The sequence below is a fragment of the Aulonocara sp. 'chitande type north' Nkhata Bay genome, linkage group LG5, assembly GCF_057382095.1.
Source record: "Aulonocara sp. 'chitande type north' Nkhata Bay isolate Kocher_YH1m ecotype deep benthic linkage group LG5, A_spYH_male_GT1.1, whole genome shotgun sequence".
In the NCBI taxonomy this organism is placed as follows: domain Eukaryota; kingdom Metazoa; phylum Chordata; class Actinopteri; order Cichliformes; family Cichlidae; genus Aulonocara; species Aulonocara sp. 'chitande type north' Nkhata Bay.
The window spans coordinates 6,425,484-6,449,954 of record NC_141348.1 but is presented as its reverse complement, the minus strand read 5'-3'; the positions used below and the strand labels follow the sequence as shown (position 1 = coordinate 6,449,954).

Below are 24,471 nucleotides of genomic sequence, written 5' to 3'. Positions count from 1 at the left end.
CGCTTCACGGATGAATCATGGTTCACATTGTTCAGGGCAGATGGCAGCTGAGAATGTCCCAGTTCTTGCATGGCCAGCATACTCACCGGACATGTCACCCATTGAGCATGTTCGGGATGTGCTTGACAGCGTGTACCAGTTCCCACGAATATCCAACAACCTCGCACAGCCATTGAAGTGGAGTGGACCAACATTCCACAGGCCACAATTGACAATCTGATAGACTCCATGCGACGATGTGTTGCACTGCATGAGGCAAATGGTGGTCACACCAGATACTGACTGGTTCTGGGTCCCCAGACCCCCAATAGCGCAAAAAACTGCACATTCCAGGGTGGCCTTTTGTTGTGGGCAGTCTGAGGTACACCTGTGCACTACTCATGATGTCAGATCAGCATCCTGATGTGGCACACCTGTGAGGTGGGATGGATTATCTCAATATGGCGGATGTGCCCACTACCACACATTTGGACTGATTTGTGACCACTGTTTGGGAGGGATGGTTATATTGTGTATCTGGAATGAATTTTAGGTCTCTACGTCCATCCCATGGGGAATGGGAGCAGTAACAAAGGTGTTGCGTTTATATTTTTGTTGAGTGTAGATGATCTGAGGGCAAGAGTCACCTTCCAACGTGACATGAGGGACTGCAACATTCTGTCCTTCACAGAGACATGGCTGACCCCCACCATGCCGGACCAGGCCAAAACTCCATCGGATTCATTCTTCATGCTCCGCACGGACAGAATGGTGGAGTCGAACAAAACAAAAGGTGGAGGAGTGTGTTTCTTGTTAAACAGAAAGTGATGTGACCCCAAGAGCATTTCTACTCTCTCCACCGGCTGCTCGCCACTTCTGGAATACCTGAGCATTAAGTGTTGCCCTTTCTAACTGCACAGTGAGTTCACCTCGGTAATAGCTACAGTGGTCTACATCCCACCCCAAGCGGACACAGCTGGTCGGCCCAATCAGAAGCTACGCTACAGGACGCGCTCAACGACGTAGACTAAGACAGTAAGCTTTGTAAACCGTTCCCAAACCAGAAACCGTGGGTGGGCAGATCGATCTGTGCTGCAGTGAACGCCAGGACCACCACCTACAACACGGGTCTCACCACTGGCGATATGAGCACCCACAAACCGGCCTCATACGGCGTGCGGCGCGCGGTGAGGGATGCCAAACGCCTGTATCAGGAGCAAGTGGAGTCTCACTTCAGCCGGGGCGACACACGGAGAATGTGGCACAGACTACGCACAATCACGGATTACAAAGCCAGGGACAATGCGCCGACCAACGCCCACTCTGCATTCTCCAACGAGCTGAACCAGTTCTACGCCCGTTTTGAGGTTAGCCAGGTGGCTAATTCTAACGACTGACACATATAGCTTTGCAAAAACTGCATAAAAAGCACTTGCAGCAAGAAAAACATAATATTCCAGAAACACAGTTTGCCGAGCCGATCAGCTGTTTGTAACACTTCCTACGTCCATCAGCGTGAACTATCGCATGTCTTCCATGTCCTGCCCGAAACTGGAAGTGACGTCATTTTGCGGATATGTAGTTTTTTATCATCAGGGCCTCATGAGCCTATACTGGTGTTTTTAAAATTTCTGTTTGACTTTATGACTTTCTGTGTCGTTTCTGGGATGCTTCGGACTCATATTGCACTGCTGGAAATATTTTATTTTGATGCATATGCTGTTTTTTTTGCAAATTTGCATCATAATATTTATTTTAGTTTTTCCTGCAGTATATAAAAATTGGTGAATTTCAAAAACAAAACTATGAAGACACTTAAAATAAATTTCCTGTGGTGGGAAACTATTTTGTGCAACCTTTTTGTATTTACAGTTTTGAGGGATAAGCCTCTTAAATTTCTCTAACTAGAAATATATGTTAAAAAACAAAAACGATTTTCATTTTTTTTGTAGTTTATTGCACTTTTTTTTGCAATATATGTAATTACTATGCACTTAATGCAGACATATTATTAAAATTTGGGCGATAATGGTTGTATTGATGTATATCAACTTGAAATGCTCCCAGAAATGGCTCCACAGCATGTAAAAATATAATATAAGCTCTGGCGGACTTGGTTCTATGGTAGGTCTTAAAGGGTTAAAGACCTTTTATGACTCTGTGGTGGCATCTGTCACTTTTTACAGTGTTGTATGTTGGAGCAGCGATTTATCGGCAGCTGAGAGGAAGAGGCTGGATAAACTCATCAGGAAGGCCAGCTCTGTTCTGGGATGCACCCTGGACCCAGTGCAGGTGGTGGGAGACAGAAGGACTCTGGCCAAAATAACATCTCTGATGGACAGAGTCTCCCACCCCATGCATGTAAATTTTGCTGAACTGCAGAGCTCCTTCAGTGTCAGATTGCTGCATCCTCGATGCATGAAGGAGTGTTTCCACAGGTCCTTCATCCTTGCAGCTGTCAGACTGTACAATCAAAACTGCTCCCAACAAACATAGATGTTTACATCTGCGCTGTAACTGCAATAATTTAATCAACCGATTCGCACTACAACCTGAGTTTGCCTCTTACCTGTAGTTAATTTTATTTAATTTAAATTCAAATTCAAATTCAAATTCAAATTTTATTTGTCACGTACACAGTCATACACAGTACGATATGTAGTGAAATGCTTGGACAACTGCTCGTGACCTAAAGAAAACAAAAAAGGAAAAGGCTATGAATAAGAGGAAATAATTATGAAGAATTAAAAAGGGTAAATTTAACTAGGAAGGAATAAAATATAAATTAAGGTTAAAAATGAAATAACTGTATAACACAAATTAGAATGAAGGGTAAATTTAACTGGGAGAATAAGATAAAATATATAAATTAAAGTTGAAAATAAAATAACTGTACAACAAAATACACAATACACAGTATAGAACTATATAAGAATGTATGAAGAAATATAAATAAATATATACACAATAACAGCAGCTGTACAAGTATTAACTGGAAATGAAGAATATAATGTCCAGTGTTGTGCAATCCACATTATGTCTTGTGCAGTGCAAATATGCTTAAAGTGATTTAAGTGATGAAGTGAAACAATGTCCAGAATGTCCAGTGTGTGTGTAAGAACTGTATGTGTGGGTCAGTACTGTGTGGTGGTGTGATTGAGAGACCGTATCGCCTGCGGGAAGAAGCTCCTCCTCAGTCTCTCTGTGTTGGTCTTCAGGGAGCGGAATCGCTTTCCTGACCTCAGCAGAGAGAACAGTCTGTTGTTGGGATGGCTGAGGTCCTTCACGATCTTCCTGGCCTTGGTCCAGCACTGCCTGCTGTAGATTGAGTGCAGGTCAGGGAGCTCGGAGCGGATGGTGCGCTCAGCTGACCGCACAACCCTCTGTAGAGCTCGTCTGTCCTGCATGGTGCTGTTCCCGAACCAGGTTAAGATGTTTCCCGTCAGGATGCTCTCTATGGTGCACGAGTAAAAGTTCCTGAGCACCTTGGAGGGCAGTTGGAAGTTTCTCAAGCGTCTGAGGTGGTAGAGACGCTGACGGGCCTTTTTCACCACGGTGTTGATGTGACAGGACCATGACAGGTCCTGCGTGATGTGAACTCCAAGGTATTTGAAGCTGTCCACTCTCTCCACTGGGCACTCGTTGATGACGGGGGTCTGGTAGTTCCTCTCCTGCTTAGTGCTGAAGTCCACTATCAGCTCCTTTGTCTTACTGACGTTTAGAAGGAGGTTGTTCCTCTGGCACCAGTTCTCCAGATTCCTAATCTCCTTCAGGTAGGCCGTCTCGTTGTTATCAGAGATCAGGCCCACCACGACGGTGTCATCAGCAAACTTGATGATGGTGGTGGAGCTGGTAGTGGCCACACAGTCATATGTGTACAGAGAGTACAGCAGGGGGCTCAGAACACACCCCTGGGGGGCTCCAGTGCTGAGAGTGGTGGAGGCTGAGACATGTCCGCCCATCCTTACTGCCTGTGGTCTGCCAGTTAGGAAGTTGGAGATCCACTGACACATAGATGAGCTGAGTCCCAGATGCTCCAGCTTGGTGGTGAGTGTGGAGGGAATTATGGTATTAAATGCAGAGCTGTAGTCTATGAAGCGCATTTTAACATAATTCCCCCTTCTAGTGTCCAAGTGAGTGAGTGATGTGTGGAGGAGATGAGAGATGGCATCGTCTGTGGAACGATTTGGACGGTAAGCGAACTGTAGTGGGTCCAGTGTGTCTGGTAGTGAAGAAATGATGAAGTCTCTGACCAGGCGTTCAAAGCACTTCATCACTACTGAGGTGAGGGCTACAGGGCGATAGTCATTGAGAGAAGCAGGGTGGGGTTTCTTCGGGACAGGAACAATGATGCACTCTTTGAAGCATGTGGGGATCACCGACTGAGATAAAGAGATGTTGAATATCTCAGTGAACACAGGAGCTAGCTGGTATGCGCAGTCTCTTAGGATACGACCTGGGATGCCATCTGGTCCTGCTGCTTTCCTGGTGTTCACTCTCTTGAAGGCTCTCCTTACTTCATGCTCGGAGATGACGAGCACGTTTCCGGTGCTGGCAGTATCTTCCTGTCTGCAGCCGTTAGCGCCGCTAGCACTAGCATTGTTGGAGTCCTTAGCTACAGCCTCGAAGCGAGCATAGAAAGTGTTCAGCTCGTCTGCCAGAGTCACGGCCGCGTTCGTCATACCGATTGTTGGTGCTTTATAGTCCGTTATTGTCCTTAGTCCCCGCCACAGGCTCCTAGAGTCACTCTGTTGGAGTTGTGACTCTAGTTTCCTCCCGTAGCGCTGCTTCGCCTCTTTCACCGCCCTCCGCACGTTATATGATGCGGCTTTGTACGGGTCCATGTCCCCCGTCGTGAGTCCCGTGTTGTAGGCAGCGGTGCGGGATCTCAGAGCGTCACGGATGGTTTTATCCACCCATGGCTTCTGGTTGGGAAACGTTGTGATAGTCTTTGTCTCCACGGTATCATCCGCTAGTTTCCCACTAATTAATAACTGTACAGTACTCTGTTTCTAGTAACCATTGTCCTTAATGTAAATATGTAAGAAGAAAAGAAAATGTGTATGTTTCTGTCCTGTGTACTGTTTGTTTGTATATGTGTCTTTCTGGCTGCTGTTACAACCAAATTTCCCCTTGTGGGACAATTAAAGGATTATTCTATTCTATTCTAAAAAAATACTTCAGTAAAGTTTGAAATACTGATTCAAAAGTAAGAAAATTACAGGCTGTGAAAAATGTAAGGTTTTGGAGGATGTTTTTATTTTCATGCAAAGCTACCCGAACCTTGTGCTATATTAACATAATGATAAAATATTTTCAGCAGATAGGAATACAAACTTTTAAAAAATTCTAATTATACTCTAATTATACTCAGCCTGAATCTGAAGGGGAAAAAAAATCTATTTTCTGTTGCCTACACAGAGAGTCTTACTTTGCTTCTAAATGGGAAAATGTATACAGTCAGGGGTTAAAGTGGGATTCAGCCATTGGGGGAACCCAAAAAATCGTTGTAGTGGCTCAGTGTGGGGTAGATTTTCTTAGTGTACAGGCTGTGATCAGCTGACCTGCTGCTCTTTGTGGATGTACACAACTTAAATCAACCAGATGTGAGCAGATGTTTCTGTTTTTCTAGGTGGTATAAAGTTGGTATGAAGGTGGAATTCAGTCGTTGGATTTAAGCAGCATCATCAGCTAAAAGTCACATGAATCTCTGCTGCACTTGATGTAATATAACTCTGACCATGAAACTACAGCCAATGTGGAGCAGTCACACACTGTTCTTTACAGCAAAATAGCCTATTTATCTGGCAGGGTAGCTCTTCATGCAGTATTTACAGAGCAGTTAGTGTACCTCAGATTGTTTTGCAACAGGTTTCACAACATGAAAAAAAACAATGTCACACGTACACACCTAATATTTGAAATAAAAACTTGAATGTAAGCTTTAAATCTGCACATTATGGAACACCACTGAGCAGTCTTTACCTTTAAATCTAAGCTCTCTTCTTCCTCTCCTGTCCTGTCTTTCTTATCTTTCTACATCTCTGAGTAAAGTTATTTCTCACTCTTTTACGTCCCTGTGAAATACAGAAGCTGTACCTTTGGGTACCAATACCGCTGACTTTGGCACACATCTTCTCTTTTTATGTGACATTCTCTGGTGATTATCCTTCCTCATGTGTTAACTTTCTGTTATCATCACTTACAGTGGGGCAAAAAAGTATTTAGTCAGCCACCGATTGTGCAAGTTCCCCCACTCAAAATGATGACAGAGGTCAGTAATTTGCACCAGAGGTACACTTCAACTGTGAGAGACAGAATGTGAAAAAAAAATCCATGAATTCACATGGTAGGATTTGTAAAGAATTTATTCGTAAATCAGGGTGGAAAATAAGTATTTAGTCACCTCAAACAAGGAAAATCTCTGGCTCTCACAGACCTGTAACGTCTTCTGTAAGACGCTTTTCTGTCCCCCACTCGTTACCTGTATGAATGGCACCTGTTTGAACTCATCATCTGTATAAAAGACACCTGTCCACAGCCTCAAACAGTCAGACTCCAAACTCCGCCATGGCCAAGACCAAAGAGCTTTCGAAGGACACCAGGAAAAGTATTGTAGACCTGCACCAGACTGGGAAGAGTGAATCTACAATAGGCAAGCAGCTTGGTGTGAAAAAATCAACTGTGGGAGCAATCATCAGAAAATGGAAGACATACAAGACCACTGATAATCTCCCTCGATCTGGGGCTCCACGCAAGATCTCATCCCGTGGGGTCAAAATGATCATGAGAACGGTGAGCAAAGATCCCAGAACCACACGGGGGGACCTGGTGAATGACCTGCAGAGAGCTGGGACCAAAGTAACAAAGGTCACCATCAGTAACACACTACAACGGCAGGGAATCAAATCCCGCAGTGCCAGACGTGTTCCGCTGCTGAAGCCAGTGCATGTCCAGGCCCGTCTGAAGTTTGCCAGAGAGCACATGGATGATACAGCAGAGGATTGGGAGAATGTCATGTGGTCAGATGAAACCAAAGTAGAACTTTTTGGTATAAACTCAACTCGTCGTGTTTGGAGGAAGAAGAATACTGAGTTGCATCCCAAGAACACCATACCTACTGTGAAGCATGGGGGTGGAAACATCATGCTATGGGGCTGTTTTTCTGCCAAGGGGACAGGACGACTGATCCGTGTTAAGGACAGAATGAATGGGGCCATGTATCGTGAGATTTTGAGCCAAAACCTCCTTCCATCAGTGAGAACTTTGAAGATGAAATGAGGCTGGGTCTTCCAACATGACAATGATCCAAAACACACTGCCCGGGCAACAAAGGAGTGGCTCCGTAAGAAGCATTTGAAAGTCCTGGAGTGGCCTAGCCAGTCTCCAGACCTCAACCCCATAGAAAATCTGTGGCGGGAGTTGAAAGTCCGTGTTGCTCGGCGACAGCCCCAAAACATCACTGCTCTCGAGAAGATCTGCATGGAGGAATGGGCCAAAATACCAGCTACTGTGTGTGCAAACCTGGTAAAGACCTATAGTAAACGTTTGACCTCTGTTATTGCCAACAAAGGTTATGTTACAAAGTATTGAGTTGTATTTTTGTTATTGACCAAATACTTATTTTCCACCCTGATTTACCAATAAATTCTTTACAAATCCTACCATGTGGATTCATGGATTTTTTTTTCACATTCTGTCTCTCACAGTTGAAGTGTACCTCTGGTGCAAATTACTGACCTCTGTCATCATTTTAGGTGGGGGTACTTGCACAATCGGTGGCTGACTAAATACTTTTTTGCCCCACTGTATGTTAATGGGTCGATTTTGACCCATGTATTAAATCAGCTATAAAATACACTAAATCAAAATGAAATCAAATCAATTTAATTCATGTAGCACTTTTACAAACAACAACTGTTGACCAAAGTACTGTACAATAGAATAATCAGATAAAATTTTAAATGAAAGCAAAATCAAGGAAATAATAAGAATAAAATAATGACAGACTCATAGAGACTTAAAAGTTAAGGATTAAAAATGGGTCTTTGGACGAGTTTTAAAAGTATCCAGAGTTGGAGAAGTCCTGGTATATATAACACACACGTGGCATTCTTTCTACAATAGAAATCAAATATTCTCCCATATCTGTTGCAGATGTTCCCATAAATGTGGACCTTGTAGGCCGCTTTGCTTTCACTCTTCTGTCCAGTTCATCCCAAACCAGCTCGATGGGGTTTAAGTCTGGAGACACTGCTGAACACGCCGTGTTTTCAAGCTCACCTTCTTGTTCTTTTTTCCTGAGGTAGTTCTGGCATAGATTGGACTTATGTTTTGGGTCATTATCTTGCTGTAGGATGAACCCCTGACCAACTAAGCATGATGTTCCAGAATGCTGTGGTTTTGGTTCAGGGTGCCTCTCACTATGTACAAGTCACCAACCCTGGATCCAGCAAACAGGCCCGGACCATCACACTTCCTCCTCCACGCTTGACAATTAATGCCACACATTGTGGAACCATCCTTTCACCTACTCAACAGAGATCCTGCATGATGAACCAAAGATTTCAGATATTGATTCATCAGTCCATAACACCTTCTTCCAGTCTGCAGTAGTCCAATGGAGGTGTTTCATGGCCCAGGCAAACCTTTGTCTTATTCTGACATCTTACAATAGCTTTCTTCCTGGCACTCATCATGTCAAACCTGCAGCTCAAAATCTTCTCTTCACAGCTGAAAATGAGACTTGCTTACTATGACCACTATTAAGCTGTGCTTGAAGCTGTTGTCCTGTGAGCTGTCTGTTAACTCTCTGATTCAACTGTGGCTTTGGGTCTCTGAGAGTTTTCCAAAGTTTCTGAGTGGCTTTTGCTATACTGATCCATTTAATTGAGAACATTTATTCGATCGGTTTAAACTACGTTTCAGAGCAGTGTTCTGAAACATCTGCACTTTGGGAGCTCAACACAGCGTCAAAATGTCTGTTTTGACCTTCCCATCTCCACCCAAGACACATATATGAAGAATGTATCAATGGATAATAACTACCTTCCATCACCCATATGGAATCTGTCCTCTGTTATTACCTGGGAACCACTGTGACTACATTATGTTGCACATTTTTAATCTCCTTACTCCCCCTGGTACTCAAATTTCCCTTGCTCCAGACCCATAGTCCCACTATTGACTGGGCTAACAATAAGGTTACTTCTTGGAGTTTGCACTATCATCAGTATTGTTTACCCCGCGACTGGGTGATGAATGAGAAAATGGCTTTTAAAGCCACCTTGGTCACTTTGAGTACCCACTGATGCTTTTGGCCTCACAAATGCCCTAGCCGTGTTCCAGTCCACAGTAAATGACATCCTCAGAGAGGTTTCCTCAATATCTTTTTCAACCAGACAAGACAAAATTTGGTAGACAGAAAGTGGAGGTCATATGTGGAGAAACAGATCAGACACAGATCCCCCTCAGGTTAGTTTGTATTAAATAAAAACTGTTTCTGCAGCAGATTATGACCATTTCAGTTTTTAAATATTTTTTCTAAAATTTCCAAGACACTAATTATAATAATAACAATAACAATGATAACAAAAAATCTATTATTTTTTCCATTATTGGATAAAAATGCATAAAGGCAGAAAACTGCTTTAATCTTCCCAGCTCCCAGTGATCGAATGTCAGCAGTAACTGACAGATGACAGCCTTCATTTCTCTAAAAGAAACAGCTGCCAACCACTAAAAGAAAAGTGCCTGGCAGTGTTTTTTGTTACAGAAAGAGAGTTAACTTCAACTCTGAGTCAGTTACTGGTAGTGATGGGAATTCCGGCTCTTTTTAGAGAGCTAGGGTTTTTTTTTGGCTCGGCTCTCTAAAAAGAGCCGGCTCTTTCTGCTCCCAAGCAGCTCTTCAGGTTTTTTTGTTGCTTTAATAAATTTATTATCAACAACAATATAAAATAGGATTCAGTGCATGAATAAACTTCCTGAATCCTCAACAGAATTTTTTTGGAAATCAAGTGCAATGATTTTGTCCAGTTCTTCATCAGTTGAGTTCTGTCTTGCTTGGATCAAAGACTTCTGCTAAAACTGTCTCATAAAGCTCTGGGTTGGTTTATGTGCTTGTGGTGGTATACTGCATGATGCTGTAGATACTGCAGCAGAAGCAGCAGCAACAGTTACAGTAGACACACTGGCACCTTCATTAATATCACACTCAACTGACTGTGTTTTATCTTCCCATTCCCAACCGGCTCTATTTGATATCCTTTTCTTACAGACTCTACACGCTGCCTTTACATTGTCAATAAAATTGAGATGGTTCCAGATTTTGCTTCTTTTCTTGGTGTCACTCATTTTCATTACTATACCTTTCTAATGTGTTGATGTTGTCTCTTGCTGTTGCCCCTGGCTCTTTCCCTTTCTCCCTCCTGCTCTGTTTGTGTGCTACTGCTGCTGCGAGTGTACCTACCGCCCCTCCCCTCTCTGCTCATCACAAACACAAGGCTCACATGCAGTGTGAAGTGAAAAAAAAAGCGAGAGAGAGAGGGTGAGAGAAAGAAAAAAAAAAGAAACACTTCAAAGAGCTGTTTCATTTGCGACCGACACATCACTAGTTACCGGGGTAACAGTCTGTGTTCTGATTACATTTAATCTTAAAATTTCTTCACAGATTGAGATTTAGTCATTAAATGCAAACAACATTTCTGTAAATGGCTTGGTTCTTATATATCATTTTTCTACTACGAGCAACGTGGTTTGTATTCCTCATTCACCCATTCATACAAGCGGTTTTTTTCTGTCCTTAAGTGGTTTCCATCAAACACTCACATGCATTCAGTCAGCACTGGCAGGTGCTCTGCTATTTATTTATGTGTTACCATGTTGAATCATAGTACCAGGGCTCCGCTAATGATAATCCTTTCTTACTCTGTGCACACACAAACACACTTTGTTGAGTGAACAAACTCAAGATTCAAGATTCAAGTTTACTGTCGTGTAACTGTCGTTACTGTGTAACAAATGGTTACACAGAGCAATGAAATGAAATCTCAGAAGTTACTGAAGTAAGTCTGTGAGTTTCCTGTTCCTGAACAGCGGATCGGTTGTTGATCTCAGATTTAATCAACTCGGAGTTTAATGTTACGTTTTTTCCACGTGCTTCCTCGAATAGAGCATAGAGGTGTTTGTTGAAAAAAAATCTGCCAACAGTCAGTCTGTTACTCTAGTGACTGACTCTGAGTTTCTGATCCATAAAGACGGTTAACATCAACTCTAAGTTTCTCTCATCTCAGTGTTAACAACTTCAGAGTTTTTAGCTAAATCTGTTTCCTGGAATAAGGCGCACTTAAGAGGAAACAACAACACAACCCCCTAAAAAGGTTTTGCAACTGATGACTGTTGTGAAAAAATAAGCATTAGAGCTTTGGAACTGATTTTCTGAGATTTTGAAAAAAATTAAAAAACATTTTTTGCAAATGGGTACGGCAAAAGCAGTCTTTACACCACCATTATATATAAACAAACAACCTTTGTCTGCACAATTGTTTTCTTCTGTGAAGTTTCTTTACACAGTCACTTAGGCACCAGCCTGATAATAAAGACATCGGCCCCAGCTTATAGCTTTCAGATGTTTTCCTATCTTTGCACACTCACTGTTTGTACAAGAAAGCTAGAATATATAAATGCAATCATATGCAGAGGGTAAATGAGTTGAAATAAGAAACTTCTTATGATACTTAAACTCTTCAACTATATTTGAAATAACTATTTTAGTAAGAAAATAGTAAAAGTTTTTACTATGGGTGATAATTTCCTTACGGATTATTGAAATATTCTGATTCCTATTTATCTCAGATCATCCAGTCCTGCTTGACCATCTCCATTTTGCATAAAGTGTTAGTACCACTTTCTATTAATTGATTAATTGATTAAAACAAGCATCAGGAAGTCTGTAATGTACTGGAAACACATATTCAAAATGTTAATAATTATATTTAAATGTACAACACATATGAATACATTAGATTGGCGTAGGCGTGTAGAGCACCATCTTTCACATCATACTTTAGACGTGGATGGCAGCAAATAATATGGTAAATATATTTCAGGTAGGGAAAAAAAAGTGGTGCAATTTTAAAAAAAAGTCCAGTACACAAAAATAAGATGCTATCCATGTTCTCGTGCTTGTTCAATTCAGGGTTGTGGGGGGCGCAACACCATGACCCTGATCCACCTTCATCATTGATTGACCCCTGACCATCAAAAGATCAAGCCTCTCAGCTGAAAACTGGAATATTCAATTTCTGGGCAAATATCTGTCTTATTTGAAACTATAACTAACCACATCAAGTTCTCTATCCATATTTACAATAATCAGAATCAGAATCAGAATCAGAAACTTTATTGTCATTGTCACGAGAACAACGAAATGAAGAATGGTCCCCGATCATTGCATCATCCCTAGCAATATCAAAATATAAATAAAACAATAAAATTCAATAAATAAAATAGATAGAATACTTAAAATACTAATAAGATGTAACAGTAAAACATTCACATACATTCCCACACACATGCTTCAGACCGTGCATAGATTAACACAAGAGTGGCGTGATGGACATTTTTTTGTAGTATTCAGATGTGTTATTGCAGTTGGATAACAGCTGTGTTTGAGTCTATTAGTCCTTGCTCTGATTGCCCTGTACCGTCTGCCTGAGGGCAACAGTTCAAACAGGGAGTGGCCAGGATGTGAGGTGTCTTTTATGATGTTTTGGGCCTTTTTAAAACAGTGGGCATTGTGTAGAACTTCCAGTGTGGGGAGAGGGCAGCCAGTGATCTTTTGGGCGGTGTTAATGATCCCTTGGAGTGCTTTCCTCTGAGCCCCTGTGCAGCTAGTGTACCAGATGCATATGCAGTAAGTTAGAACACTCTCAATGGTGGCTCTGTAGAAGGACACCAGCAGTCTCTGTGTGATGTTATTCCTCCTGAGAATTCTCAGGAAGTACAGTCTCTGTTGGGCCTTTTTCAGCAGCTCGGAGGTGTTCACACTCCAGGAAAGGTTCTCCTCTATATTGACTCCCAGGAAGCGGAAGCTTGCCACCCTTTCTACACAGTCCCCATTTATGAATAGTGGTTGGATCTCTGCCTTTTTCCTTCTGAAGTCTATTATGAGTTCTTTGGTTTTTGAAGTGTTGAGGAGGAGGTTATTGGCCTTACACCATGACGTCAGCTGCTCCACCTCGTCTCTGTACGTAGACTCGTCTCCCTTGGAAATGAGCCCCACCACTGTGGTGTCATCTGCAAATTTCACAAAGATGTTGCTGTGGTGGCGAGGAGTGCAGTCGTGTGTGTAGAGAGAGTAGAGCAGTGGACTGAGCACACAGCCCTGGGGTGAGCCAGTGCTGAGACTCAGGGCTGAGGATGTGTGATGGCCAACTCTGACTCTCTGTCTACGGCCCGAGAGGAAGCTGTTGATCCACATGCAGGTGCTGTATGGAAGCCCCAGGTCTTGTAGCTTGGCCACCAGTTTGTGTGGAAGGATGGTGTTAAAAGCTGAGCAGTAATCCACGAAGAGCATCCGCACATAGCTACCATGCTCTTCCAGGTGAGTTAATGCAGCAGGAGTGCTGTGGCTACAGCGTCTTCCGTGGATCGGTTTGCTCTGTAGGCAAACTGGTGTGGATCTAGGCTGCGGGGCAGGGCTGCTGTGATGTGTCTGCGGACCAGCTTCTCAAAGCATTTCATTACCACTGGGGTGAGTGCCACCGGTCTGTAGTCATTCAGGCCGGTGATGTGGGGCTTCTTAGGCAAGGGGACTATGGTGGAGGACTTCAGGCAGAGTGGGACAGTCGCCTGTGCGAGGGATTTGTTGAAGATCCTGGTGAAGATCCCAGCCAGCTGTTCTGCACAATCCCTCAATATTCGACCTGGCACACCATCAGGACCCGCCGCCTTCCTCGGGTTAACAGCCTGCAGCATGTGCCTCACCTCGTGCTCTTCCAGGGTGAGGGTGGTGCTGCTATGGGTGGCGTGTTGCTGCTGTGGCTCCAATACCTCCGGTACCCTGGTCTCAAAGCGGGCGAAGAAGATATTCAGCTCCTCTGCCAGCTCCAGGTCACCGTCCGCAGCTCCGAGATTGATCTTATAGTTGGTTAGGTGCTGGATGCCTTGCCACACCTGCCGGCTGGTATTACTCTTCAGATGGTCCTCAATCCTCCTCCTATAGTCCCCCTTTGCCTCTCTGATGCCTCTCTTCAGGTTGGATCGGGCTGTGGTGTAGTAATCCCTGTTGCCAGACCTGAACGCAATGTTCCTCTCCTTCAGCAGCTGCCTGACCTCCCGGGTCATCCAGGGCTTTTGGTTGGGATAAGCCCGGATCCGTTTGACTGCTGTAACAGTGTCTATGCAATGTTTTATATAGCAGAGGACACCGTCTGTGAACATTTCCAAGTCCTGATGTTCAAAGATATCCCAGTTAGTCCTGTCAAAACAGTCCTGCAGCTGCTGAGAGGCACCCTCTGGCCATATGGTAATATTCTTTGTGATGGTAAGAGCAGTTTTCTTGAGGGGGGCATATGCAGGGATTAGAAACAGTGACAAGTGGTCAGACTGACCCAGATGTGGCAAAGGTCTGGCCCTGTAGCCCATTTTGATGTTGGAATAAACTTTGTCCAATAATGGTCAGGTCACGACAATCTTACTTTTATGCAACCTTAGTTTTTAGAAGTACTCTAAGTATTTTTAGGTAAGCTAACTTTAGCTACTAACCTACTGTTCGCTACACTGTTAGTGGTGTAAGTTGTGGTATGTGGTATAAGTTGATTCCAAATGTATTGTTATAATCCATTGGTTTATGTAAGCATGGCTCTACAAGGCAAGCCAAAATGGAGGCAAACGGTGGCTAAAGTGGAAACCTGGCACCCTACTTCTTCTTTGTCTTTCTCCAGGGATAAAATTGAAAGTGCAGACTCCCAGTAGGCAGTGTTATGGAAATTTTAACAATAACCTGCAACGTACCCAGTGAGCGTTTTGAAATGACTTAATAAACATATTGCAATATGGAGAGACCCACTCCAGCCAAACACTAGGGTGATCTCTGAATTGTGGCCACTGCCCTTACACACACAGACACAGACACTCTTAAACAAAGAACATTCCACAGCAGAATATATATCCTTATCTCTTCATTCCAGCTCACCCTTGACCCTCTCCTGGTCTAAGAAAGATAAACTGTCACCAACTGTCACCTCCTTTACAACAGGATGTCTGGAGACCCTTAAGTCTTCAATGGGTTCACTGTGAGAAGGCAATAAACCTTGTGGCCCACCTGATAACATTTTACATGCATACAACTGGTGTCAAGAGTGATTATTCTACACTGAGTTGAGAAAGTATTACTACTATTAGTGATGCATTTAATACATAAAATAAAGAGATTTCCAGTACAGCAGCAGTCTGCCACCTACTGGCAGCCAGTTCTTTGCACGCTGTTTTTATTTATGCTTATTATACAGAACCTACCACATGTGTTACTAGATAATAATCACACACTTTTTTTAGTTTGCTTTAACAGGTTATTAATGCTATTAAATAGAAACACTCAGGTTTTGCATTTTGCAGCTATATTTCCTGCTTATTACACAGAAACTACCAGAGGTAATTGAGTGGGAATAACTTAGAAAGTACCACATTATTACGTTCTAGTTTCCTTTTTGTTACCCTACAATTACCACTTTATTACCAAGCTGTATGTCCACATTGTTACCCCCAGTTTTGGGGCTATTATTATCCTATTACATAAAGTTCATAAATAATATTACTCAACCGTAACCGTTGTTGCTACCATGATATTACGTGGATATTACATGGTTATTACTTTGTTAATTGAATAGTAATAATATAGAAATTACCACATCATTACCCACTTGTTTCCCCCTTGTTACTCTACCATTACCCCTTTGTTACCAACTTTCAGGCCTGTTTTTTCACACCAAATGTAATGCAATGTTTGTACATGAATATCTCATAAACTACATTTTCAGTGGTATTTCTTACTGTCAAAATTAATCACAATCTGTCATTTAGATTTTGAAGTACTTAAAATATGCATATGTCCTATATTTGAGCACATAAATAAAAAAAAACAACTTAAAATTGTAAAAATCTATGACCCATTAGCGAGCCTGATTCTGATGGAAGTTTCTTCCTATAAAAAAGGGATTTTTTCCTTCCCTCGGTCGCCAAAGTGCTTGCTCAAAGGGAGTCATGTGATTGTTGGCATTTCTCTGTATTATTGTAGGGTTCACCTTAAGCCCACTGTTGTTTTGACTTGGCACTATATGAATAAAATGGAATTGAATTGAATTGACCTACTCTACCTTCCTACTATTTTGAGACCTACTGCCCTGGAAGAGTCTGATAATCCAGTGCAAACACATGCTGTTAGTGGGATTTAGCTGGTTCTATATTGCCCATAGGTGTGAATGTGAGTGCAAATGGTTGCCTGTCTCTCTGTGTTAGCTCTACAATCTTTCTAGGGTCTACTCTGCCTTTTGGTTTCCTACTTTCCTACTTTCCTACTTTCCTACTTTCCTACTGCCTCTCCCAAAGCTTGTCCCGCATGCTGTTGTATTTCATATTTGTGATTTGTACATTGAAGCAAAACTTCAAATGGCAGAAATGACAGTGTTGTTTTAATTATTTTTTATCAATCCATTTACATTTATTTATTTAACGAGTGGGGCTGATGATTACAGTGTGTGAATGTGTGTGTGAATGAGTGAATGACTGAATGTGGTGTAAAGGGCTTTGGGGTCCTTAGAGACAAAGTAAAGCGCTATACAAATGCAGGCCCTTTACCAGGTCATTTCCCAGTCCTGCAAGGTTACCTGGGGCCCTGGCTTTTATCAGAGGAAGTATGGTAGACATTTGGAGGGCTTTGAGGCAGTTAGTACTGAATAAATCCCCTCACCTATTTTCTCCATCTAAACTTTCAGTCATTGAACTACAGCACTGACATTTAACTAATATTCAAACACTGTTTTCTTTATTCAAGATAATTTAATTAATTTGCACCGATTATTTTCTAAATTGAAAACATTCTAGCTACAGAGCACACTGCCCAATATATCTCGCGTGCCATGCCATGCCAGTTTTATTGACTTCACCTGTCAGTGGTCATGAGGTTGTGTCTTATTAGTGTACTTGGGAGTTTTTTGTTTAAAAAGAGCAATATGCACAATATGTGTAATATGTTTCCCCAGCTGGACAACCCAGATGAACAGGCAGCACAGATCAGAAGAGAGCTGGATGGACGACTTCAAATGGCAGACCAGATTGCTCGGGTAAGACATTTGGATGGTTGAGGAGATTAATAATAGGGTTAGGATAATAATAATAGGTCAGGATTGACTCTTATTTTATATTTCAACATATGATATAAATACAGACATTTTTCCTCAGTTAAATTTTTACATTTATATAACATTTATTAGAAATGAGCAGCACGGTGGTTTGGTGGTTAGCACCATTATGTCGTAGCTGGAAGGTTCAATTCAATTTTATTTATACAGCTCCACATCACAACAACAGTCATCCTAGGGCGCTTTATATTATAAGGTAGAACCCACATTAATAGATGGTAATAGTAATGGTTCAAATCTGCTAGCTGGCTGGGGCCTTTCTCTGTGGAGTTTATATGTTCCAGCGTCCTCTCACAGTCTGAAGTTATGAATGTTAGACTGACTGGCAAAATTGGCAGTAGGTGTGAGCAGAAATGGCTGTCTCCATTTCCATTTTAGTCCTGTAACAGACTGGCAACCTGTCTTGTACCCTTATTCCTGCCCTGTGATAGCTGGAATAGACTTTATCAAAATTTAACAAATAGATAGATACTTTATTGAACACACAAGGGAGATTGTTGGATCATGTTCATTATTTAATTGGCTGCTTTCCCATTTTTGTCAGTATGGGGGGAAGTTCCCTCGGTTTGTCTCTAGAGAAATGGAGGCCATGTACATTGAGGAGCTGCGATCCTCTGTCAACCTTCTGATGGCAAACCTGGAAAGCATGCCAGTGTCCAAAGGAGGAGAGTTCAAGCTGCAGAAGCTAAAACGAGGCCACAACACCTCCATCATGGACATGGGCCAGGAGGATGAGAATGCGCTGTCCAAGTCTGATGTAGTGCTGTCCTTCACCCTGGAGGTAGGTGGAGAGACCTATGAAACCGTTTGTAGAATGATGTCTTGCTGTGTCATTTTACTGGTGCAAATACAGCAGAGTGCACATAATCGAGAACCAGTTGTTGTAGAGAACCGGTTCCCAGTAGTCTAATTCCTTTGAATTGTTAGTCTGCCTGCCTATCTATCCTGGTTATCAGTTATCGGCAATAAAATATGCATTAGTAAATTATTATTTTAAACAATTATTTTACTTATTTAAATATTACTATTATTTAACAATTGAATTTAAAATAAAATCACTATTTATAAATCAATTTATATATTTTTATATCAATATTTCAAAACGAATTACTTCAAATGAAAAAATACAATTAAAAAGAGAAAAGAAGTCATTTAATTAAAAACAAATCAAAGATATATTTCTGAAATTTAAAATGGCGATTCCATTTCTCATTTTCAAATCCATTTCCTCACTGTATTTCCCATTCCTGGTAGCTCACGGTTTAGCTATTATATTAGCAAATGGATTAGCTTAACTCTAATTAGCTGGATTAGAGCTGCAATGCTAAGAAGTGTGTGTGTGCTTGTATAAAGGCTATTCAGCCTTTTTATTTACACTCCACTCCACTACAGTCCAACTCTATTGATGGGCAAGCGTCATGATGGTTATCAATCTGCCTAGTTAAGTGCGAGGGCCGAATATACATATACATATAAAAAAAATTCCCCACTCGCCCCTGCGGGCAGTCTATTCTTCAAGCTCGGGTCCTCTACCAGACGCTTGGGAGTTTGAGGGTCTTAGCTGTTCCTAGGACTACACTCTTCTGGACAGAGTGCTCTGATGTTCCTCCCGGGATCTGCTGGAGCCACTCGCCTAGTTTGGGAGTCACCGCACCTAGTGCTCCGATTACCACTGGGACCACTGTTACCTTCACCCTTCACATCTTCTTTAGCTCTTCTCTGAGCCCTTGGTATTTCTCAAGTTTCACGTGTTTCTTCTTCCTGATATTGCTGTCATTCGGAACCACTCCATCTATCACTATGGCTGTCTTCTTTCGTTTGTCTACCACCACTATGTTGGGTTGGTTAGGCACCACCATTTTGTCCGTCTGTATCTGGAAGTCCTACAGGATCTTAGCTCGGTCATTCTCTCCCACTCTTGGGGGCGTCTCCCATTTTGATCTCGGGACTTCCAGACCATACTCAGCACAGATGTCTCTATACGTATATATGTCTATATACACTCAACAAAAATATAAACGCAACACCTTTGTTACTGCTCCCATTCCCCATGGGATGGACGTAGAGACCTAAAATTCATTCCAGATACACAATATAACCATCCCTCCCAAACAGTGGTCACAAATCAGTCCAAATGTGTGGTAGTGGGCACATCTGCTATATTGAGATAATCCATCCCACCTCACAGGTGTGCCACATCAGGATGCTGATCTGACATCATGAGTAGTGCACAGGTGTACCTCAGACTGCCCACAACAAAAGGCCACCCTGGAATGTGCAGTTTTGTCTCACAGCAAAATGCCACAGATGCCACAAGCAATGAGGGAGCGTGCAATTGGCATGCTGACAGCAGGAATGTCAACCAGATCTGTCGCCCGTGCATTGAATGTTCATTTCTCAACCATAAGCCGTCTCCACAGGCGTTTCAGAGAATATGGCAGCACATCCAACCGGCCTCACAACCGCAGACCTCGTGTAATCCACATCCAGCAGGTTCACCTCCAAGATCGTCTGAGACCAGCCACCCAGACAGCTGCTGGAACAATTGGTTTGCACAACCAAACAATTTCTGCACAAACTGTCAGAAACCGTCTCAGGGACGCTCAACTGCATGCCCGTCGTCCTCATCGGGGTCTTGACCTGACTCCAGCTCGTCGCCGTAACAGACTTGTGTGGGCAAATGCTCACATTCGATGGCGTCTGGCACGTTGGAGAGGTGTGCGCTTCACGGATGAATCATGGTTCACATTGTTCAGGGCAGATGGCAGCTGAGAATGTCCCAGTTCTTGCATGGCCAGCATACTCACCGGACATGTCACCCATTGAGCATGTTCGGGATGTGCTTGACAGCGTGTACCAGTTCCCACGAATATCCAACAACCTCGCACAGCCATTGAAGTGGAGTGGACCAACATTCCACAGGCCACAATTGACAATCTGATAGACTCCATGCGACGATGTGTTGCACTGCATGAGGCAAATGGTGGTCACACCAGATACTGACCGGTTCTGGGTCCCCAGACCCCCAATAGCGCAAAAAACTGCACATTCCAGGGTGGCCTTTTGTTGTGGGCAGTCTGAGGTACACCTGTGCACTACTCATGATGTCAGATCAGCATCCTGATGTGGCACACCTGTGAGGTGGGATGGATTATCTCAATATGGCGGATGTGCCCACTACCACACATTTGGACTGATTTGTGACCACTGTTTGGGAGGGATGGTTATATTGTGTATCTGGAATGAATTTTAGGTCTCTACGTCCATCCCATGGGGAATGGGAGCAGTAACAAAGGTGTTGCGTTTATATTTTTGTTGAGTGTATATATAAATATTAGGGGTGCAACGATACACAAAATTCACGGTTTGGTTCGATACTTTGGTGTCATGGTTCGATATTTTTTCAATTAAAAAAAAAAAAGTTAATGCCTTTTTAATTTGTCATTTATTAAATTTTCACGGCACATTCCGCACCACATCTCTGTGTGTTCATCATTTGTTTGAAGCCAGCTCACCTCCAGTTTTCTGAGAATACGCGCTTCTTTTGTGGTTCGGACTCCTGACATTTCTTTGGAGGTGGAGGAACATCACAGTAATTGCTTAAAGGAGCTTCTTCGACATCTTTAAGAGTTCTAAACAAATGTCTGTCCTCCTCCAGAAAATCTTATGTACGCAAACACGCGTTGCAACTTCTTATCTTGTGCGCGTTTTTTATTTTGACAGTGAATGCGCACCTGCGGACCACTTATGTGCAGCCCTGGTTATTTAGCTCGTCATATTGCAGCCACAGAAATTCTTTTGTCCATGAAACCATAAAGCTGCACTTTCTTTTTGCCTCATAGTCTGATTTGTCATAACTTTTCCGTTTTGTGGTAAGCTTTTCTTTGGCTGTCACTTCTTCACCCTGACCTGTCTTATTTGGCTCAGCAGAACTGAAATATATATCCTGCTGCTTTTACACACGCATGTCAGGATGCCTGGGTCGTTGACCCAGGGTATTTGAGTTTATTATATTATTTATACTTTTTAGTCTTTGGTTTCTTTGAGTTCTGTCTTATGGTTTATGTCTCTGTCTTCTTTAGTTGCTCTATCTCCCCTATCACCTGTATCCCCTTGTCTAGTTCGCGTCTCTGTGTATCCTTAGTTCTTATATCCCCGTGTTCAGTCAGTGTTTGTGTCTGCCCTGGTCCCACGTCTCTGTTCCCTCTGTAGTGCCTGCATGTGAGTCTGTGTTATGTGTTTCCTGTTTTACTTTGAAGGTCTCTGTCTTATCTCAGTGTGTTCAGTTTACGCTTCCTTTTGTCTTGTCAGTTCTGATTTGCCCCAGCTGTGTTTCCCTCCTGTTATTCATTCCCTGATTGCTCCTTCTGTGTATTTAAGCCCTGTGTTTCTCTGTGTCCGTGTCGTGATCTACCGTTTATTTTGCTGTGTGTTTTGCCAGTCCACCGGTGTTAGTTTATTTTGAGTTTTTTCCCCAGTTATGTTATGTTTGCGTTCAGCAGTAAAGCTGTTTTGGTTTGAGTTTAAGTTTGGAGTCTGCATCTTGGGTCCTATCCCTGTCCGCACACAGCCGTCACCTAACAGAAGATCGCGACCAGAACATGGACCCCGCAGACTCTTTTTCCTCGGAGTACAACACTGAGATGGAGCGGATGGTGAGCCTGCTTGACCGCATCGCCCAGTCCCCTGATTTAAGGACCATGGCAGTGGGGCTGAGTGCGGTGGAGGCCATCATTCGCTTTAACCCCCGGCTTAGCCAGTTTGCTAAGGACACTAAGTTGGACGACACCATTACTGCCTGGAGAGAGCAAGTCAAGGCTGGTGAGCTTGCTCTCTTACTCTCTACATCTTCGCCACTGTTACCCCGGGACAACACACACTCTCCTTCTGTCTCAACATTGCCACAGACTTCCTCTCCCTCCCCACACCAGCTGGGTTCTCGTTCGCCTGCCTTTTTCCTGGCAGCTATGTGGTCGGAGGATGAGGAGGAGGTCTCTTTTTCTCCACCGGTTCCTGTTTCCTCATCCCGAAGGAAACGGCGTTCTGGCCGCCGCCACAACAGAACTGTTGAGCATTCTGACTCTGGACATTCTGACATCACACCCACTTCATCTGTTCTGCAAACTGGTTCCGCTGGAGGGTCCGAGGGGCCCGTTCAGCCACCCGTCTCCGCTGGAGGGTCCGAGGGGCCCGTTCAGCCACCCGCCTCCGCTGGAGGGTCCGAGGGGCCCGTTCAGCCACCCGTCTCCGCTGGAGGGTCCGAGGAACCGCTTCAGCCGTCTCTTCCTGCTGGAGGATCCGAGGGGCCCGTTCAGCCTCCCGACTCCGCTGGAGGGTCCGAGGGGCCCGTTCAGCCACCTGTCTCCGCTGGAGGGTCCGAGGAACCGCCGGCTTAGCCAGTCTCTTCCTGCTAGAGGATCCGAGGGGCCAGTTCAGCCTCCTGTATCCGCTGGAGGGTCCGAGGGGCCCGTTCAGCCACCTGTCTCCGCTGGAGGGTCCGAGGAACCGCTTCAGCCGTCTCTTCCTGCTGGAGGGTCCGAGGGGCCCGTTCAGCCACCCGCCTCGTCAGCTGAGGGTCCGGGAGGACCCAGCCAGCACGTCCCAGTGTCTGCTGATGGTTCTGGCGAGGCCGTTCAGCCACCACCGGCTCCACTGCCTGGTCCGGCCTCCGAGTCTGCAGCTCTGCCTGGTCCTGCCTCTGCTGCTCCGCCTGGTCCGGCCTCCGAGTCTGCAGCTCCGCCTGGTCCAGCCCCCGAGTCTGCAGCTCCGCCTGGTCCGGCCTCAGCCTCTGCAGCTCCGCCTGGTCCAGCCTCCGAGTGTTCAGCTTCGTCTGCTCCTGAGGTCTCCATGCTGTCTGTTCCTGCACATCTTGTCCGGCCTGCTCGTCTTGTCCGGCCTGCACGTCCTGCTCGTCCTGCACGTCCTGTCCGGCCTGCACGTCCTGTCCGGCCGATGACTGGATGTCGTTGCCGTCATGGACGACCCCCTGAACTACGCCGCCACCAGTGCCTCCCGGCCGGCCTCCTGACCTGCTCCGCCGCCGGTGCCTCCCGCCCGGTCGGCCTCCTGACCTACTCCGTCGTCGCCGGTGTCTCCTGCCTGCCCGGCCCCCTGAACTGTTTTCTGGGCTCTTGGGCCGTCAGCCTCCGGGTCGGCCCCCTGAACTTTTTGTGAACTGTTTTTCCTGGCCGCCTGCGCCTGTCGTGAGCCTGTCTTTTGTTCTGTTGCTTTCCGGGCTCCATTGTTTGTTCTTTTTTTTTGTTTCTGGCTCCTTGTTTGGTTTTGTTTCGAGTCCTCCATCCTGTTTCCCCCGCCGCCCGCCCTGGTTGGGTTTTTTTTGTTTTGGTGTTTTGGTTTGGGCTGTCTGGAAGCCAGCCCTTAAGGGGGGGGGGGGTACTGTTAGGATGCCTGGGTCGTTGACCCAGGGTATTTGAGTTTATTATATTATTTATACTTTTTAGTCTTTGGTTTCTTTGAGTTCTGTCTTATGGTTGATGTCTCTGTCTTCTTTAGTTGCTCTGTCTCCCCTATCACCTGTATCCCCTTGTCTAGTTCGCGTCTCTGTGTATCCTTAGTTCCTATATCCCCGTGTTCAGTCAGTGTTTGTGTCTGCCCTGGTCCCACGTCTCTGTTCCCTCTGTAGTGCCAGCATGTGAGTCTGTGTTATGTGATGAACCTTAGATGAACCTTGGCTAGATGTAGAACAAGCACTCTGCAATAATCTAGAGATCTCAGACCTACCATTTATCAGCTCAAACATCCAACGACATGAATGCTTTAAAAGCATCAACATCAGCTCTTCTCTGACAGCATGGTGGGAGTTTCTAAAATTGATGGCGTCTTCATTAATCCCATGCAAACGTACACCTATCTGGAACAACCCTGACATATTACAAAACAATAATATGATAAACTGTTCAGATTGGAGTGATAAAGGAATCAAATATTTAGAACATATACTAGAAGGAACAGAATTTATTTCATTTGACGGACTAGTTACACAATATGGGATCAACAAGAAAAGATTTTTAGAATATCAACAAATTAAATCCATAGTAAAAAAGAAATTTAA

General features: G+C 43.9%; 2 protein-coding genes across 7 annotated transcripts in view; both read left to right on the top strand.

Moving 5' to 3' along the window:
• LOC147329784 (calcium-dependent secretion activator 1-like) overlaps window positions 1-24,471 on the top strand; it is a 352,004-nt gene that overhangs the window by 83,861 nt on the left and 243,672 nt on the right. For all 6 annotated transcript variants that reach the window (XR_015129022.1, XM_086291119.1, XM_086291117.1 and 3 more), the window contains exons 4-5: window positions 17,241-17,321; window positions 17,944-18,180. Coding sequence is in view for 5 of the 6 variants with exons in the window: in XM_086291119.1 (XP_086147245.1) it covers window positions 17,241-17,321; window positions 17,944-18,180 (318 nt within the window). In the remaining variant the exon portion in view is untranslated. The remainder of the gene's footprint in view (window positions 1-17,240; window positions 17,322-17,943; window positions 18,181-24,471) is intronic.
• LOC147329786 (uncharacterized) lies at window positions 22,001-22,795 on the top strand. The gene is made up of 2 exons (XM_086290842.1): window positions 22,001-22,465; window positions 22,625-22,795. The coding sequence occupies exons 1-2, from the start codon at window positions 22,001-22,003 to the stop codon at window positions 22,793-22,795; spliced, it is 636 nt and encodes a 211-aa protein (XP_086146968.1).